General features: G+C 52.1%; 1 protein-coding gene across 1 annotated transcript in view; it reads left to right on the top strand.

Moving 5' to 3' along the window:
- Window positions 1-18,675, top strand: part of SYNE3 (spectrin repeat containing nuclear envelope family member 3) — a 104,387-nt gene extending 85,712 nt beyond the window's left edge. The window contains exons 11-18 of the mRNA XM_004376786.3: window positions 294-428; window positions 2,556-2,717; window positions 2,847-3,019; window positions 3,440-3,569; window positions 4,590-4,748; window positions 5,588-5,737; window positions 7,230-7,268; window positions 15,994-18,675. Of these exons, the coding sequence (XP_004376843.3) occupies window positions 294-428; window positions 2,556-2,717; window positions 2,847-3,019; window positions 3,440-3,569; window positions 4,590-4,748; window positions 5,588-5,737; window positions 7,230-7,268; window positions 15,994-16,194 (1,149 nt within the window). The 3' untranslated portion in view covers window positions 16,195-18,675. The remainder of the gene's footprint in view (window positions 1-293; window positions 429-2,555; window positions 2,718-2,846; window positions 3,020-3,439; window positions 3,570-4,589; window positions 4,749-5,587; window positions 5,738-7,229; window positions 7,269-15,993) is intronic.
- The last annotated feature ends 564 nt before the right edge of the window (window positions 18,676-19,239 follow it).

Here is a 19,239-nt window from a genome sequence, read left to right as displayed (position 1 = left end):
ATGGCAAGAAGTGCTCATCAAGAGTCCAGATGTGACTCTGTCCCCTGAGATGCCACCTGGCCCTTAGCAGAGCCATTTTCATAAAGTCCCAAAATATTTTCTTTTGATTTTTTAAAATCTACACCTGCCCTGAGAATGGACCCCTTGGACTGCCCGTATTAGTGCTACAGCTGGTCAGGGGGAGCCCCAGCCTCCTGGGACCCCCTAAGTTCCCCACTCAGTGCCCCCGCCCGACCATCCCCCATGATGGAGAGACATAAGGACACCCCTACTCAGTCCTCTTCCTCCTACAGGGGCTGCAGGAAGAAGGGCTGGACCTGGGGGTACAGATGGAGGCAGTGAGACCATTCACTCAGGGGAACCCCAACCACCAGCACAAAATGGACCAGCTCTCCTCTGACTTCCAGGCTCTGCAGAGGTCCCTGGAGGTAAGGAGCCCAGCCAAAGGGTCAGCACTGGCTGTGGGGACACCAGGCCCCTGGGTCCCACACTCCTGGGGTCTGCTCCCCATTCCTTCATGCCTCCCACTCCTTTGTTCTTTCTCCCTTCCTTCTGTCCCATCCTCAGTCATTAATCACACAGTTATTGAGCGCCTGCTGTATGCTAGGTTTAGACTGGAGGCAGCACCAGCAAGGCCACCAAGGCCCCTGCTCTAGTTGGTGAAATGGACAATGAAATATTAAACCAAGACATAACTGTGCGATCCCATATTGTAACAAGGGCCAAGAGGCAAAAGAAAAGGTCGCGCTGGTCCTCGCAATGACCCAGCGCGCAGTAAGCCCCGTTCACTGTGCAGCATGAATGCCAGGTTGAAGGTCCTTCCCGGGAGTTAGCCTGGCGTCCTGGCCGCACCCCAAGCCACAGAGCTTCGCCTGCAGCGCCCTCTAGTGGCTTGTGTGTTTCTTGTTCCTGCACAGGATCACCTCCACTTTGACCGTGGGAACTGAATCTTGAGCCGGGTTCACAGTTAGCTGGAGGACACGTTGAAATGTGGGCTCCAGCCCCACCCCAGACACTGACTCAGATGGGGTCTTGGGTCTGCATTTGCAGCAAGTGCTCCGCGGGAGTTTAAAGCAGGCTCTCGGGCAGCGGCACTGCAAGAAAACTCTTAGCTTAAGGCAATGCTCCCACCTGACCAGGCCCTCCTCGCCCTGTTTTAATAACAAATATTTCTAACACCCCACCTTTACAATCCTGAAATTCGTAGGTAACATGTTACACACCCAAATGATTTAAAAATTAATAGAATGCCCTTTTTGTAAACAGAAGTAAAAAAAAAGTAATGTCTTCTAAGACAATGCCTTTCATTATGTAAGTGCTGGAAGATGCCCCCCCTGAGAACCTAACGAGGTGATCAGAACGTCTCTTTATGTGACAGCCATAAATGCTGAACCAAGTGACACAGCCAGTGTTCCCTCTAGTGATGGGATTTTCCAGAATGTGGACAACCCGTGAGAAAGTTCCAGTCAGACAATAACAGGCTCTCCTTTCGGTTTGGATGGGAGTTGCATTCCCAGAGAGGTCAGCGTGTTCATCGAAACTCGGTGTGTGTGTGAGAACTGGGGTGCGGTTCTCGGCTCGGGTCATGATAGGCAGGTTTTCGCCTCTGGAATATTCAGTAGAACAGGCGACTCTCGTGGAGCGTGGGGCAGTTCTGCACTGAGACCGTTCTGTTCAGCAAAATGGAAACAGCGTCCACTCTCTCTGTATCTGCTGGCCTCACCCCACCCCATCATTATCGGAACAGCCAAAAACATCCCTGTGAGCTTCCAAAAATGCGGCACCATCTATAGTGGCCCATTGGTCTAAGTGACGCATACGGTCTGGGTGAAGTCATTTAATTCGATTTAGTAAAGTAGCCACTGATGGTGACTAGGTTGAGCCTCGGGGAGCAGAGAACTCAGAAACATGGTCTCTGCCCTTCAGGTGCTGACAGAAGCCCGCAGAAGCAGCACATGTCAGCTTTAACGCCCTCATCCAGATGATGAGCTACATTAATCATTATAATAATAAGGAGCATTAACTGAGCATCTACTATGTGCCAGGTGCTTTGCATGCATTAGCTCCTTTAAGCCTCACCGGACCTCTGGGTTAGCAGTTGAGTGCATTGACTGTTTGCACCACCCAGGGACAGATTTGTTGTTGTTGTATGCCGTGGAGTCAATTCCAACTCACAGCGACATCGTGTGACAGAGCAGAACTACCTTAGAGAGTTTCCTAGGCTGTAATTTTTAAAAGAGCAGATCGCCAGGTCTTTCTCCCCCAGAGCCACTGGTGGGTTCAAACCACCAATCTTTCAGTTAGCCGCTGAGCACTTAAGCATTGTACCACCAGGCGTCCTTAGGGACAAGTTTCTAGGCATTTGAAACCACAGGTGATCTTCCTAGAGTTAATGCCTTATGTGGGTGCAGAAGGCAGGACCGGCCTGTGTTCCCGTGGGGCGGGGAGCCCTGGGGGCTGTCTCGTCCTGGGGCCCCGCTGGGCCTGGGGTCCTGCAGGTTGAGTGGCGTCCAGGGTCTCTGCCTCAGCCAGCATTGTTCCTCACTGTGCTGCAGGACCTCGTGGAGCGGAGCCGGCAGAGTGTGCAGGAGCACTGCGCCTTCAGCCATGAGCTGCTAGAGCTGCGGCACTGGATCTCCGTACTCACCCAGAAGCTAGAGGCCCACCAGGGTGACGTGGGCCCGTCGGAGGCAGAGGCCCGAGAGGCAGAGGTTGAGGTAAGCTGGCTTTTACTGCAGAGATGCCCATTCTCTCTCCAGCACCCCCAAAAGCAGCCACGAGAGGCCAGAGCCCCCATTCTTGGGAGCCTCACTCTGCGTGTGTGTGCACATGTGTGTCTCCTTCAGAGGCTGGTGGCGGAACTCCCCGAGAAGGAGGCCCAGCTGCCCCTGGTGGAAGCCCACGGCTGCCTGGTGATGGAGAAGTCTTCTCCTGAGGGGGCTGCTGTGGTCCAGGAGCAGCTGTGGGAGCTGGCCAAGTCGTGGCAGGCCCTGAGGCTGCTGGAGAAACATCTGCTGAGGTGAGCGGCCTCATGCCCCTTTCCACAGGGGACAGCTTAGTCAAGTTCAGAGAGCAAAGGGCTAGGGTTCTGCTGAGTGCCAGGTGTGGCGCTAGGTCCCTGGACATCTCCACCCTCTGGCCCACTCAGCCATCCTAGTGGGAACAATAGGAGCTGAGATACATCCATGGGTTGGGGATTAGCCTCTCGCCCATTCTGGCTTGAGCCTCAGTTTCCCCACCTGCATCAGTGGGTGTATGCACCTTCATGGCAGGGTAACATGGCTCCTGGGTAAGACACTGGACAGGAACCTGCCCCAGGAACAGTGTCTGAAAATCCCAAAGGCTAGGCACCCCGTGATGCACGCCGTCTGTGACTCCTCCTGTGACTGGCCAGCCTCAGCACATTACCACGCTGACTGGGTTGAGTTTGCCCCCTCAGCCTCATCAGAAACTGGAAGCTGCAGACAATGGAAGTGGACTCAGGCAAGAAGACGGTGTTCACCAACAACATCCCAAAGTCAGGGTTTCTCATCAACCCTCTGCAGCCCATTCCCAGGCATCGTCTGCAGGTAGGTCTGTCTAGTGGCACTTAGGCGGGGCAGGGGGCATGTCCCACGTAGAGTGACAGGAGAGTCTCCAGCAAAGCCCACTCCCTGCCCGGGGCCACATGCTCAGCTTGCAGGATGTGGCCAAGGCCATCTTGGGTGAGCCTGCCCCTGCTGAGGGGCATTGCACAGAGAGCCCCAGACACTGCAGAGCTGGCCCACCTAGGAGGGTCCTGGGAGGTCTTTTACCGAACACTGGAGACGCCTCTGCAGCGGGGAGCACCAGGGTTGAAAGCTTCCCCCCGGCCCCAGGTTAGAAACCAAAATCACACAAGATGGTGCGTGCGTGTGTGTGTGTGTGTGTGTGTGTGTGTGTGTGCGTGTGTGTGTGCGTGTGTGTGTGTGTGCTGTAAGTTGTGTTTTGTAAAAAGAAAGAACCTGAATGCAGTGCCCTACTGGGAGAAAGGTAATTCAGCCACATCTCCAGGCTGAAAGAGTGAGCCAGAGGAGCAGAGGGAGGAGTTTTCTATACAGGGTAGATGTGTGTGCAAAGGCCCTGAGGCAGAGAGAGCACCAGTGCAAGGGGCCCAGAGACATCTGTTGGGCTGGAGCTGAGGGAATGGGGCTGGCGGCTCAGCTTCTGAGGCTGGCAGCGCTGGCACCTGAGGCTCTCGGGCCCCGTCAGGGAGGTATGAGAAGCCACCAGGTGCAAAGAGGGGGCTTAGCTGAATGAACCTGCATTTTAGACAGATCATTCTGGCCACAGGAGCCTGGAGGGGATGAGAGTGGCAGAAGGGTGGCTGGTGGTACAGCCATCCTGGTAAGGGATGGTGCTGGCTTCCCCCAGGGGACCAGGGAGGTGAGGTCAGGAATGCCTTGGACTCTGAGTGGGCCTGTGCTGTAGAGGTGTGTTCCTCACCCCACCAGTCTTCTCCACTACTTTTTGGGCATCCTGACCTCATCCCAGCCCCTTGGCCTCGGTGGACCCCCCCAGCACACGTGGCCAGTGGGCTGCTTCCATTAAGACTTCCATCATTCCTGCAGGGAAACTGGCTCCAGGAAGAAGGCGGCCCCGAAGATTTCTCCCAACTCCTGAGGGACTTTGAGCGGTGGCTGCAGGTGGAAAATTCCAAGTTGGTTAGAATCATTGCCATGAGAACTGCCACAGCCAAGGACGTGAGGGCCAGGGACATGAAGCTACAGGTTTGTTCTCAAAGAAAGGCCCCTTGCCCGTGGACTCTGCACTGTAGATGTGTTTGCCACCAGGGACATCTTCAAAACAAGATCACATTCATAGCTTGTGTTATTCTCGCATGGATGTAAATAATGGTTTTATGCTTTGGGGATTCGAATATTTTACGAGAACTTTTCCTGGCACTCACTTATTCATACGTTCACTCAGCCCGCTTCTGTATCCCCCAACCTGGAAAATATCACCACTAATCACTTGGCTCCTGTATCAGTTAGCTGTGGCGTGTAACAAATCACCCCAATGCTTTGTGGCTTAAAACGTCAACCGTTTACTGAACTCCTGATTCTGAAGGTTGGCAATTTAGGTTCACCTCAGCGGGGCAGAACTTCTAGGCTCCCTTGTATGTCTGCTGTCAATTGTCGGTCAGCTGGTGGCTCTGCTTCTGGGGATTCGCTGGCTGTTGGTGATGAGAATGACTGGACCACACAGATCTGTCTTCCGGCAGGACAGCCCAGGCTTGTTCTAGCACAGGCTGGATCTAAGAGAGCAAAGGACTTTTATGTCAACACATGGAGGACTTGGTCCTTGGAAGTCAGAGTGTGAGGTGGCCATGGAGGGGTCAGCAGTCCAGGTTCCCCCTTCATGCAGGAGTCCCTCCTGGAACATTCCGGAGAGGATGTGGCCAGCCTTGGCTTGCATTGGCATGGATGGGATTCTCACTGAGAGGGCTCTGCCTGCCCCTCCCAGCATGCCTCTCTCTCTGGTGAAATTTGGTTAGTCCCTCCTTATCAGTCAGGTGGGACCATCTGGGCCATTTGGAAGGTATACCATGATGCTGCCTTTTCCCCAGGAGCTGGAGGCTCGGGTACCAGAAGGGCAGCATCTCTTTGAGAACCTCCTTCATCTCGGGCCAGCAAGGGGGACCTCAGATGAGCTGGAGGACCTACGCTACCGGTGGATGCTGTACAAGTCCAAACTCAAGGACTCCAGCCATCTGCTGGTAGGTGCTAATAATGGCCACAGCCCAGCTCCCTGGGGAAGGGACCATGACTGGGTCCAAGCTCACCCAGGGGGACAAAGCTTGCCCATGCCCTGCTCTCTCTATGCCTGCATGAACCAGGCTAAGGTGACCACTCATGGGTCCGAGGCCCTTGGCTTGTGTGATGTCATTTAGCCATCTTAGCCTAAGGGCCCCGAGTGGTGCAAACTTTGCACTTGACCGCTAACCTAAAGGTTGGAGGTTCGAACCCACCCAGTGGCACTGCAAAAGGAAAGCTTGGCGATCTGCTTCCGTAAAGATTAGGCCAAGAAAACTCTATGGGGGCAGTTCTACTTGGTAACACACGGGTTCGCCATGAGTCAGAGTTGACTCGACGGCAGTGGGTTTGGTTCTGTTTTAGATACCCCCTGACACCCTAGTAACGACCGCAGAACCTTCAAAGCTAATGCTTAAGGGGCTTTGTGCCTACCGGGCTGAGACCTTGGCTTTGTGCCTACTGGGCTGAGACCTTGGCGTGTATTATCCCAGCTCGGTCCCTACAGCATCCTCTGCCAGGGCATCTCCAGTCCGCAGAGGGGGAAGCGAGCCTTCCAGCAGTTAAATAACTCAGCCCAGGTCACACAGTTCGTATGTGGCAGTGCCAGCACTGAAATACCACCCTTGTGTTGCAGACATGGTGGAGGGAAGTACTGGCCTCGGGGTCGGGAGAGCTGGGCTCTAGCCGCACTCTGCCATGAATTTGCTTTGTGACTTTGAGTGTCTCCTCACGCAAAATGATAATAATAGCTAAAGTAAAAATAATAGTCAAAATTTATTGAGCCTTTATTAAGTGCCAAGTCTTCATTTAAAAAAAAAACCAAAGCCGTTGCCTTTGAGTCGATTTCGTCTCGCAGTGACCCTATAGGACAGGATAGAACTGCCCCATAGGGTTTCCAAGGAGAGGCTGGTGGATTTGAACCGCTGATCTTCTGGTTAGCAGCCAAGGTCTGAACCACTGCATCACCAGGCTCCAAGCCTTCGTAAGAGCCCTATAAAGGAGATACTATTATTGTTCCATGTTAACAGATGAGGAAACTGAGGCACGGAGACTATGTTTTGTGAGTCCAAAGAGGGAGCAGATGAGGTGGCCTCCGAGGGCCCTCTCAGCTCTTCAGGCCCCAGCTGCCCAGCTTCAGTGCGCCAGGCTCTCCTGGCCCCGTAACAGCCCAACTGGCCACTAGGTGTCAGCGCAGCCCCAGCCCGGCCCCCGGCGCCCCCAGCCGCCTGGGCTGAGGCCTTCCCAGACAGAATCCCGCTTGGGCCCAAAGTGTGTTACAAAGCTCATTAAATCGAATCACCTGCTGGCTCAGCCTGTCCAGATGACCAGAAGTTTTAGAGAAACACTCCCCTGACAAAATGAATATTCCATTACAGGCTCTGTTGGGAGTTAAGTTTCACTCACTTAACTTAATTTTTTTTTTTTCCCTTTTCCTCTCCTTCCCTAAAATAACAGACACAGAGTTCTCCTGGGGAGCTGACTGGATTCCAGAAGGTAGGCTGTCTGCTATCTGCTCCACGCGGCTAGAGGGCAGGGCGCCCGGAGGGGTGGTGGGCCTGTGACCCTGCAGGACTCTGCGGCTTTCTGGAAGGTTCCGTTAAGTCTGAGAAGTATTTACGGTCAACGCCGAATCATGGCAACCTTATATACAACAGAGCAAAACGTTGCACAGCCCTGTGTCATCCTCACAATCACTAGCATGTTTGAGAGCATGGTTGTAACTATCGTGCTGATCCACCTCACTGAGGGTCTCCCTTGCCCTTGCTGGCCCTCTACTTCACCAAACATGACGTCCTCCTCCAGCAATTGATCCTTCCTGATGACGTATCCAAAGGAAGTGAGTCAGACAATGTTCTGTTGTGAGTCATAAGGTTTTCATTGGCTAAGTAGATTGCCGGGCCTTTCTTCCTAGTCTGCCTGGGTCTGGAAGCTCCACTGAAACTTGTCCAGCAGGGGTGACCCTGCTGATATTTGAAATACCAGCAGCAGAGCTTCCAGCATCATAGCAACATGCACACCATCACAGTACAGCAAACTCGCAGATGGATGTTGGGTGATACAGGAGAGACCCTGTATTTATGATCCCAAACCAGGACACTTTGGGGAGCGAATGAGGATGCTATTGATAACTACAGCACGACAACAGGTATAAACCAGAATTGTCCCAGGAGAACTGGGCTGTGTGGTCACCCTAGCGATAGATGGTCCTGCAGGGCTCCATGGGCAACAAGAGAGGAAGGGGCAGATAAATACTACTTAGGGACCATCTACCGTGTGCCAGGAACTGTGCTAAATCAGGATGATGGCATGCCATTTAACCCCCCGCCGACACCCCGGAGGCATTATTATCTCTGTGAGCACACTGAGAGCTGGAGAGACCAAGCTGACTCTCTCAATGAAGGCGTGCAGCTGGGGCATGCACTCTGGCCTGTGGGAGACCCGCCCCCGGAGCTGCTGAATCCTTGAGCAGCATGCGTGCCCTCAGAGCTGACACTTGCTCCACTGACATTTACTGAGTCCTTGCTGAGTTCTGGAATGGCTTTGGGGGCTTGAGGGGGTAGGGTTGCAGATAGAAGAGGTCAATAATACACCTGCTGGGCTCTTGTGGACCTCACAGCCTGGCAGATGGAGCAAAGCCCAGAAAGGGACCAGTGCGGTGCCAGGTGATAACAGAGGCAGCACTCAGCTGGAGTGGGGGTGGCGCTCAGCTCAGCTTGAGAGATGCTGAAGGAAGACTTCCCGAGAGATTCCTGAGCTTCAAGGGTAAATAGTAGGGGTGGGGAGTGAGGAGAGGGCATCTCAAGTTGGAGGACGAGTTTGCGCAAAGGCATGGCAGGGCAACGGAATGGGGTCCACTGAAGAAATTAAAGAGTTCAGTGTGAATGAGACACAGAGAGGAAGACGTGGCTACCAGAGGACCCAAGCCATGCAGGCCATGAAGTCCGGACTCCGTGCTTTCCACATCATGGCGCGTGCGGAAAACGATCACACAGCGAGCACACTGGAGCAGAGGGTCTAGACCTCCCACGTTCCCTGTCCTGCCCATCCCAGCCCTCTGGCTGCCCTTCAGCCTGAAGGCACCGATCTCAGCACACCTCTAACCTCTACCTGACACTGGCTGGGAGGCTGTGCTGTAAGCCGGAGCTTCTCCAACTTGGGGGTGCATCAGAATCACCTGGAAGGCTCGTTAAAACAGATTGCTTGTCCCAGACCCCAGAGTTTCTGATCCAGTAGGTCTGGGGTGGGGCTCAAGGATTTGCATTTCTAATAAGTGCCCAGCTGCTGCTGCTGCTGGTCCAGGGACCACACTTTGAGAATCGCTGCTTTAGGCTATTGGTTCAAAGTGAGGCTCCATCGCTAGTGTGCGTGCCTTTTGGCAAGTCACTTAACCTCAGTTTCCCGGTGAATAAAACGGGGGTCAGCTGATGGCCGGCAAAGTTCCTGCAGTAACTGACTGGCACACAGTAGGGCTCAGTTGCCACAATGGGGACCCAGGAGAGTTCTGCAGACGCAAAGGAAGCAGTGGCGCCTCCGAGGGGGAGGTCCTCCCCTTGGTCTGGGTCTCCTGTTGTTTGGCTGGGGTGTGCGTATGCGTGTGTGTGGGTGTGTGCACACATACACGTATATACATGCACCTGTGGGACTGACAGGTAGAAAATAGGTGCTGTCTTCAAAAGTTGTAGCCCTGCCAGCTTCAAACCCTCTCATATGTTACTTTTAGTCCAAAGCGAAGAAAAATTCTGCCCTAGAGCTAATTATTTATGAGCAGTGGGTTCTGCACGGGTTTTTTTCTCTCTCTTTGTGCACCGAGCCATTGAAAGCTCCAGCTACGTCAACGGCTCCAGCGGGATTGTTTATACAAACAGAATAATTAAGATTTATTAAACTCGCGGCTGCCTACACGCTTGCCAGCTCGGTGCCACCCGATGTGTTTTCCTGCGGCACAGACACGGGAAATGTTGCAGCTGGGCCGGGAGTCAACCCAATTCCTGCACTGGCCGTTCGAGGAGGTGTGGTTCTCCCTGAGACAAACTTTTAATTTCAGAAGAGATTTGCAAATCCTTCTGTTTGTCTGGGTGACTGGGGGTAGGGCCAGCGTGCTGGTTGGCAGGAGCAGAGAGCACACACCTCTCATGCCCTGCATAGGGGTGGTTTGAGGCAGATCCAGAGGTGGGGTAACTGAGAGTGGCATTTTATTTAATTGACCAGATTTCATAGATTTTAAGACTCTCGTTTTTTCACATCTCTGGAGTTGGGATGTCTTATTAAAACCAGTTGTTGTTGAGTTGATTCCGACTCACTGAGACCCCGTGTGTCAGAGTAGAACTGCTCCATAGGGTTTTCATGGCTGTGACCTTTCAGAAGTAGATCATCAGGCCTTTCTTTCAAGGTGCCTCTGGTGGACTCGAACCTCCAACCTTTTGATGAGCAGCCGATCACTTAAGTCTAGTTCTTTCAGGGAGGATTTGGGTGGCTTCTCTTCATCAGCTTGGTCACAACCAACCTGAGCCCTCTTTAAGGGAAAGTCTGTGCTTGGGGGTTTTGTTTCGTCTTGTTTGCCTTCACAGCTCACGTTGGTGTGATGTTTGGACAACCGGGTGACCTCATCATATCCCCCACTCCCAACCGAGTCCAGGGCCGCATCTCAGCAGGGTGTCACTGACCACCAAGTTTCCCAGTTTGGATGCCTCTGGGTCCTGGGTGCTTGCCGACTTTGGTCCCAGTCCTGGGCTCAGAGGCTGGCCACGGATGGATCTCAGATGAGGAAGGATAAGGAAGAGAAGGGAAAACAAGGGGCAGGGGAGGGGAGAAAAAGGGAGGGGAGGGGGAGAGAAGGAGGAAGGGAACCTTATGCCTACATGCCTGCCCCTGAAGGACCCTCCATCTTTCCTGGAGTCATGACAAAAATCTCCCTCACTCTGAGCATCACATCCAGGAGACCTTCCCATCAGCTACCTAAACCACTTCCAAAGGCCAGGTTGGATGGTCTCCCCTCCCTCTCCAAAACCAACCCAGACTCCTGGAAAAATACAGCCTCTGTGATTGGACCATCCCATGCAGAGCCATCCGAGTGAAGAGACAAAATGGACCCGCCCCACCCAGCCACAGCCATCCTGTCCCTGGTGGAAACCATGCAGAACCTCTGAGCCCTGGTGGGAGATGTGTCCTGGGCTGGAACTCAGAGAACAAGCGAGCCCAGTCAGAGTGGGCAGGGCCCAGCCTGGGGACTGTGGTCACCCCCGAGGACTTGCTGGAGCCATCTCAGAAGTGTGGTGGCCCCAGACCCAGCCCCTTCTGAGGACTCTTGAGGAAGCGTGGAGAGAGGAAGTCAGCCAGAACATGGCTTGGCAGATAATCAGAGGGCCTCCAGAGGACTGAACAAATGGCTAAGTTGGAGTTTCATGAGGAGCATTGGGACTGCCCATCATCACTGCTGGTGAAACGCTGGTACCACCAGACTGCACATCGCCATGAGCTCTGGGTGCTGCCCAAGCGCATCTTTGTGGTAAAGAATGAGGTCCAGGCTGGCCAGCTCCCAGGAGGAACCCATGAGTAGTAATGAGGCCCGCTTTCCACAAAGTGGGACCTGCCTCGGCAGACCCGGGCACACGACTGAGCCCAGGGTGTCTCTGGTGTTGTTCTAGCTGCTGTTTCTTGTGAGAAATGCTGTGTGGGGAACATCCTGGACTTCGGAGCGATGATGGAGTTTGAACCCCTCTTGTCTACTTACAGGAGCCCTGGTAGCGCAGTGGTTAAGAGCTCTGCTGCTAACCGAAAGGTCAGCAGTTGGAATCCACCACCTGCTCCTTGGAAACCCTATGGGGCATTTCTACTCTGTCCTATAGGGTTGCTGTGAGTCGGAATCAACTCAATGCTAACAGGTTTGGTTTGGTTTTGGGTTTGTCTCCTTACTGTCTGTGTGACCTTGGGCTGGTTACTCTCTCCACCCTCAGTTTCTTCCTCTGTAAAATGGGCATAGAAGCCCTCGTGGTGCAGTGGTTAAGCACTCAGCTGCTAACCAAAAGATTGGTAGTTCAAACCCACCAGCCCATCCGTAGGAGAAAGATGTGGCAATCTGCGTTTGTAAAGATTACAGTGTTGGAAACCCTGTGGGGCAGTTCTACTCTGCCCTATGGGGTCGCTGTGAGTCTGAATCAACTTGATGGCTCACAACAACAACAAAATGTGCATAGGGAAGCCTCCCTCACGGGGCTCTCGAAGGGGTTCTGGAAGCCACGAGTGAAGAGGAGAGCCTAGCTCGGGCCCTTGGTGGTCGTACGTGGTGTGTCCACTGATGAGTAGAGCTCAGACATTCTGGGTGAACCATCAGGACCAGAGGAAATGATTCATGGACATCTGTAAGCAAGCGTCTCCATGGTCACCTCACGGGTACTGAGGGAGGAGCAGATGGCCAAGTGCACAGGAAGAGAAGGAGCCCTGGTCCCTTTTATTCATTACTTTATTCATTCAGCAAGTAGTTATTGAGCACGGCTGGCGATACAGCTATGAACAAAATCTGTGTGCTCCCTGCCCACAGGAGCCCAGGGGAACACAGACCTTAACCAATAATCTGAAGGAAAAATATCGGTTGCTATGAGAATGTGTAATCGGGACTTTTTTGGATCTCGAGGCCAGGGAAGCTCTCCCCGAGGAAGCAAGTCATGTGTTCAGATTAGAAGGATCAGTAAGAGCCAACCAGGTGGATTAGGGAAAGGAGGAAATGAGTATTCTGGGCAGAGGGACAGCTTGTGCAAAGGCCCTGTGGCAGGAGGAAGTGAGGTCCTTCAGTGAGCTCAGAGATGGCATTTGAGGAGGGCATGCTTTCCTCTCCTATGGGGCTGTGGAGGTTGGTGGTGCCTGCTCTCTGACATCCCTGGGTGTTGGGGGGAAGGAGCTTTGTGGGGCTTGTAGGAACTGCCCGGGCCCCAGGATTCATCATGTAGAAGAGGAAGGAAATGGGCATTTATTGAGTGCCTACTATGCATGTTAAACATAACATACACTACCTCACTTATCCTTATGACTTTGGTAGGCAGGTGTCATTCTCCCCTTTTTTTCAACAGATGAAGGAACTGAGGCTCATAGAGGCTAAGTCACTTGTCCTAGGTCACACAGCTAGGAAGTGGTTGAGCCAGGGTGAGAACCCAGGACTCCAAACCTTTTTTTTTAAACCACATCCCATTTCATCAGTGGCAGAAGATTAGGTCACATGTACTGTCTAGATAAACTCATCTCATCTCAACTCTATGGAATCCTGGAGTCTCAGATTCATGTTTGACCTTGAAGGAATCTTGGTCAGAGCCTCTATCAAGCATCTACTTCCCCTACATGCTGTCTCCTGCTTCCTCCCCAGCATCTCCTGCACTCACTGACCCTCTGCTTCCATACCCCAAAGGATGGGGAGCTTCTCACCTCCTGAGGGAGCCTCTTTGGATATTCTAACTTGGTGGGGAAACTGAGGCACAGAGCGGCTCCTGGATCTGGGAAAAGCGGAGACGGTCAACTACCTTGTTGGGTTCTTAGAAGGTAGCTCATGCCTCTTCCCGTGTGTGTGTTTTAAGCACTTGAGAGTCATATTAAAATGTGTCTCATTTTAAAGAGTGTTTTAGAATTCAGGTCCCTCGAAGTGACAAGAAGACGTGAGCTCTAAGTGAGTAGTCATCGGGCAGACAGCAGGAGTCCTTCGGAGAAGATCATCCCTTGTGTAGACTTGTAAATGCAGACACATTTTGAACCTTCAGAGATGTTTTTCCCAGAGGATCATAGCCAAGACACAACCCTCACTTAAATAAGCAAAGTGTTGGCTTTGAGAATGGAGGAGCAAACAGAAATAGGACACCTGTAAACAAACCTCCCATTTGGGAGACCATTAATAACAGGTTTTCAGTTGTGGTATAAACCCCAGGCTGGGGGTGGGCATGTTGTCTCTCCCAGGATGGGTCGGAGATTTGGAATCAGCAGAGTCAACATTAAATGTCAAGGAGACAAGTTAGAGGCCCCACAGACTGAGTTGAGCAGAGCGGGAAAGGAGGCTCACGGCAGCCAGATCTAACCGAGCCCGGGCAGTGGTGGGATGGGATGGGCAGCCCTCTGGGAACTCAGGCTCACTTGGCTGCTTGAACAATGATCACCGTCCTGAAGTCACTGATGACTTCTGCAGCCAGCAGTGCTTATCCATTGTGTGGGTTACAGGAAGCCCATTTTTATAAAATCAGTATCTAAGACTTTGATGAGTGAGAAAGTTTGAGGCTAGAGGAGGCACAGGGTCGAGTGTTGTCAACCTGGAGGAGACAGTTGAGGCAGGAGAGTGGGTGAGATGGCTCAGACGTGAGAAGTAGAGAGAAGTGCTAGGTCAGGACCTCCCAGGAACATTTGCACTTAGCAATGCTCCTTCATCTCCATCATCACTATCATTAGCTCCATCACCATCACCATTATCATCCCCATCATCATCATTACTGTCATCATCGTCCCTGGACTGTGGATTTTGGTGCCCTGGAGGGTGAATTTTTGGTTCTTCAAAAAGCCAACAGATATGTTCTACAATAATAGTACCACTAATAAGAGCTTGGAGCCCCGGTGGTGCAGTGGTTAAACGCTACGACTGCTAACCGAAAGGTCGGCAGTTCGATTCCACCAGTTGCTCCTTGGAAACCCTATGGGGCAGTTCTGTCTGTCCTATAGGGTTGCTATGAGTCGGAATTGCCATGACAGCAATGGAATAAGAGCTTAAAGACTTTATATTGAGGTATAAATATTCTTTGCTTTGAGTCTTTGCCACAGTCTGGCATATGGGCGTATGCCTTTTTTACAGAGAAGGAAACAGAGGCTCAAAGATGCTATTGACTTGCCCAAGGTCCCACAGTTATTATGTGACAGAAGGTGCATTGGAACACTGTCAGCTTTCTGAAGCTGGGCCCCTGCCCTTCACCATGCTACATCTCAGCTGTGAGGACCTCTGCTTTCTTGAGTGAGTGGCCAGCTCTTGGCCCCACATTCCTTGGCAGTCACATACATCCCATAAAGCCACAATCCAACCAGTCTCCCTTGAATTTAGGAAATGGTCCTTTGACTATTTTCATGGACACTGCAGCAGATACGTCCACCAGGCACTTGGACTTGTGAGACTAATCTTCAGGTGATATTGATTGTGGTGATGATGAAGGTGGTGAAGATGGATGTGGTGCTGGCAATGATGATGAAGATGGTGAGGAAGGAGAAAGAGAAAGTGATGATGATGATGACAGTGATGAAGTGGGGATGTTATTAACCACGTTCAATCACAATAGCAGCAACTCCTGAGTACCTACTGTGTGCCATGCTCTGTCTCCTTTAATCCTCGTGACAACCCAGTGAGGTAGTGTTATGGATTGAATTGTGTCCTAAAAATGTGTGTCAACTTGGCTAGGCCATGATTCCCAGTGTTGTGTGATTGTCCGCCATTTTGTCATCTGATGTGATTTTCCTATGTGTTGTAATACCTCTATGATGTTAATAAGGCAGGATTAGAGGCAGTTTTGTTAATGAGGCAGGACTCAATCTACAAGATTAGGTATGTTGAGTCAGTCTCTTTTGAGATATAAAAGAGAGAAGTGAGCAGAGAGACAGGGGGACCTCATTACCACCAAGCAAGAAGAACCAGGAGTGAGCGCATCCTTTGGACGCAGGATCTCTGCACTAAGAATCTCCTAGTCCAGGCAAGATTGATGACAAGGACCTTCCCCCAGAACCAACAGAGAGAGAAAGCCTTCCCCTAGATCTGGCACCCTGAATTTGGACTTCTAGCCTCCTAAACTGTGAGAGAATAAGTTTCCCTTTGTTAAAGCCATCCACTTGTGATATTTCTGTTATAGCAGCACTAGATGACTAAGACAAGTAGATACCATGATTACCCCCATTTACAGACAGGAACATTGAGGATTAGAGAAGCTGAGTGACCTTCTCAAGTTTCACACCCCGGCACTCTTATGCACCAGGCAAAGACTGACGTAATAACTGGCAGAACCTAACACTTTATTTTTTTTTCCTTTCACTCCTTGGATGGTTTGGAACTCTGAGTCTGGCAAGACTCGCATTAGCCCCATTTCACAGATGAGAAAACTGAGATGCATGGGGTTGAAGAGTCAGCCCAGAGCCCCTGCTGCTCCTGGCACCCCCTCGCCCTCCCCGCTCCCTCAGAGCCCCTGAGCCCACTCACACACCCGCCTTTGGTTTGCAGACTCGAAGGTGGCGAGGACTTCGCACCCTCTTCCGGAAGGTATGCTGCATGGCACTCCCCGTGCAGCTGCTGCTGCTCCTCTTCCTGCTCCTGCTCTTCCTGCTTCCAGTTGGGGACCAGGACCGCAGCTGCACGCTGGCCAACAACTTCGCCCGCTCCTTCAAGCTCATGCTCCACTACGACGGCCCCCCGCCCACCTAGCCCCCTGAGCCACACAGGTCTCTTTCTTCTTCAGCCTCCCGTCAGCCCCAGGGCCCTTGGGAGGATGCCAGGGAAACTGGAAACAGGGCAGACCAGAGAGCACAGAGCAGCCTCCGTATAAATACTGTGTCTGTGTTCCAAGAACATTACTTTTTATACAGTATTGTCTTGGTCTGTTTATACTAAAAGTGCATGTATGTGCGGCTAGGAATTAATGTATAGAAATTTTATATGCTCTGTATGTAAACGCTCAGTCTGTATAGTTTCCTATATAATGCAGCTATTTGTAGTCGGGAAAATTCCTAGCAGTTTACTCCTCTGATGGGATTTTGCAGCATTTTTGCCTTGGCCTGCAACCCACCCTAGAAATCGGGAACAATAACATGTGACTTTTATGGCAACCTTTTATCTGGAACCCAACCTCAAAACCCAGGTGTTGGCAACAAGATCTCTGAGCTGTCAGCATAGAGAGGAGAGTGCCACCAGCCCTCACTCAGATCCCAGTGACTCTTAGTTTAGGCCCAATCGGAACAAACATGCTTGTCCAGGTTTGAAGACAATAGCCAATTCGAGGCTATGGATTCGAAGTAGACATGGGCATGACCAGGGCAGGGATGGTGGCAGCAGTGACAAGTGACAAGTAGGACTGTGGAATCAAGGGAGGAAGAGAAGAGCTGCATAAAGCAGACCAAGAACTATAATACTCAGCAGAGTGGAGGTTTGAGTGCAGGAGCCCTGGCCCTCTGCCCAGCAGCCTCCGAGCCAGGCCACCAATGACTGTGGTCAGGACTCCGAGCCTTCTGGAAAGGCTGAGCTATGCTCCACATGCTCCATTAGGGAGACAGGAAGGAGAGCAGCCTCCTAGGGAGATGTCTGTGCAGAATGGGGAAGCACATCGGCACAGCATCCCCCGAGCCAGTGTCAGGGAGGGACTGGTTTCTGCCGTCCCTGTTGGGCTGAGTGGTCAAGCTGAAGGACAGAGGGAAGCACCTGCCACATAGGGGTGGAGATTGAGGGACCAAGGCAGGATGAGCTCGGCTCTCTCTTCGCCTCCCAGAAGGGACTTTGCAGAGAGGCAGGTCCACCCGGCCAAGAACTCCTCCACATTCCCCCATGGGGCGGGCCAGCTGCCCCAAACCAGGGCCTCTCCAGCATATGTTGTCCTCCATGTGCCACCTGGGAAGGGGCTGGGCCAACACCCTCTGGGCCTGGGGGCAGAAACAGGTCTCTTCCTTCCCCAGGGAATTCTGGGATCGTTCCAGAATACTTTAAAACTGGACCACATTTTCCCTAAACCAACACTAAATTTTCCCTTTGTAAAAAAATCCTAAGTGCCCCTCTTTACAAACGGGTTTTGTCTGTTCAGCTACAAACAGGAGACCAAGAAGGAATTCCCTGGTCCTTGCACTGGACTTTGGAATCATGAAGTGTTAGAGACCCAGAAGGTCCTTTAAGGAGAGGGGAACTGAGGACCCAAGAGGGTCCCGAGGCCATGCCCTCTCCCTATTGCTCTCTCGCACACCCAGCCCCCAGAATCTGGGTGCTGACTGGGCAGGGGAGCACTTGGCGCTGACTCTGAAAGCATTCTTGTCTCCGGCTATTTGGAAACCAAGCCACCAGGCCTTTCTCTGCCGGCGTTACTGGGAAATCAGGAGCAGGGGCAGCCAAGCCTGCAGGCCCAGTCCACCAAGCCAGGTGCTCACTGGGCTGGGCTTATCCCACCCTCGAAGGTCCGAGCTGTGGAAGGGACCTTCGACTGTTCCCGTTCCATCCTCCCATTTCACAGGTGGGAGACTTGAGGCCCTGAAGGCCCGGAGAGGGGAAGTAACTTACTCATGGCCACGTGGTGAGAGGCGGCAGGCCAGAGCTGAAACTGGATCACCCGGTCCCAGGCGGCGCCCTGCCCACTGTAGCGGCACCCACCCCTTATCAGTAACTTCAAAAGAAAACGCAGTCTGGCATCGCTGCCGTGTGTCATCTGTACCGAGTGCTGGGGAGGAACTGCCATATGTGGGGTGGGGAAGTGTCTCTCTGTATTTTTTTAAACTTTGATAATAATGCCCTAAATTCTGCTTGTTTCATAACTGTTTTTTGTTTTTTTTTTACAAAAGAATTGATATTTTCATTACTTTTATATAAATACAGTTGTGATATGATACAACAGCCTGTTCGCTGGTGCTTTTCAAATGTAATCTTCTCTTTTGCTTAAAGTGGATGCAGACAGCTATTATTCTTATGACTTTATTTTCTAGCCTCTTTAACAACCACCATGAAAAGCTTTAAAGTGCCATTTGAAGAAGGCATTGCAGGGGAACCTGCATGGATGTGTTTTTCCTCTGTCCCAGAGGAAGAGGGGTCTTCTGGGGGGGGATGTGCCCATCACTGCCCAGCTGTGCGTGTGTGTGCACACCAGTGGGAGAGAGAGAGATAGGCAGAGAAAGATAAGCCAGACAGATAGGGGAAGACGGGCAGGGAGAAGGGAGAGAGAGACAGAGAGACACTATAGGTCGCCCCTTTATCTAAAGAGAAGTGGGTGTGGGGGGGACAGGCAGGTGGCGGCCAGGAGACACCCGGAGGTGTCCGGTAGGAGGGGAGGAGGGAACCATGCGAACAGAAACAAAGAACGCCTTTCACTTGGTGTTCGTGGGTGCTGGGCCCCTTGGCAAGCACTTTAGAAGCCATATTTCATTTAACTCTTACAACAATGCTCAGAGTTTGATGTTAATTTCCCCCCATTTTTGAGATGAGAAAACTGAGGCTTAAAGAGAGTAAGAAACTGGCCTGTGGCAGAAGTGGGATTTGAACCAGGTTTGTCTGACCCCAAAGCCCTGGTGGCACAGTGGTTAAGAGCTCATCCGCTAACCAAAAGGTTGGCAGTTCGAATCCACCAGCCGCTCCTTGGAAACCCTATGAGGCAGTTCTACTCTGTCCTATAGGGTCGCTATGAGTCGGAATCGACTTGACAGTGACGGGTAAAGCCTGTGTTTGGGACTGAGTGCCTGTCACCTCTGGGGCCAGGTTTCCGTGAGCTAGCAGCTGTCTGCC

Source organism: Trichechus manatus, unplaced genomic scaffold (genome assembly GCF_000243295.1).
Source record: "Trichechus manatus latirostris isolate Lorelei unplaced genomic scaffold, TriManLat1.0 scaffold00045, whole genome shotgun sequence".
In the NCBI taxonomy this organism is placed as follows: domain Eukaryota; kingdom Metazoa; phylum Chordata; class Mammalia; order Sirenia; family Trichechidae; genus Trichechus; species Trichechus manatus.
This window is presented reverse-complemented; position numbering and strand designations above follow the sequence as displayed.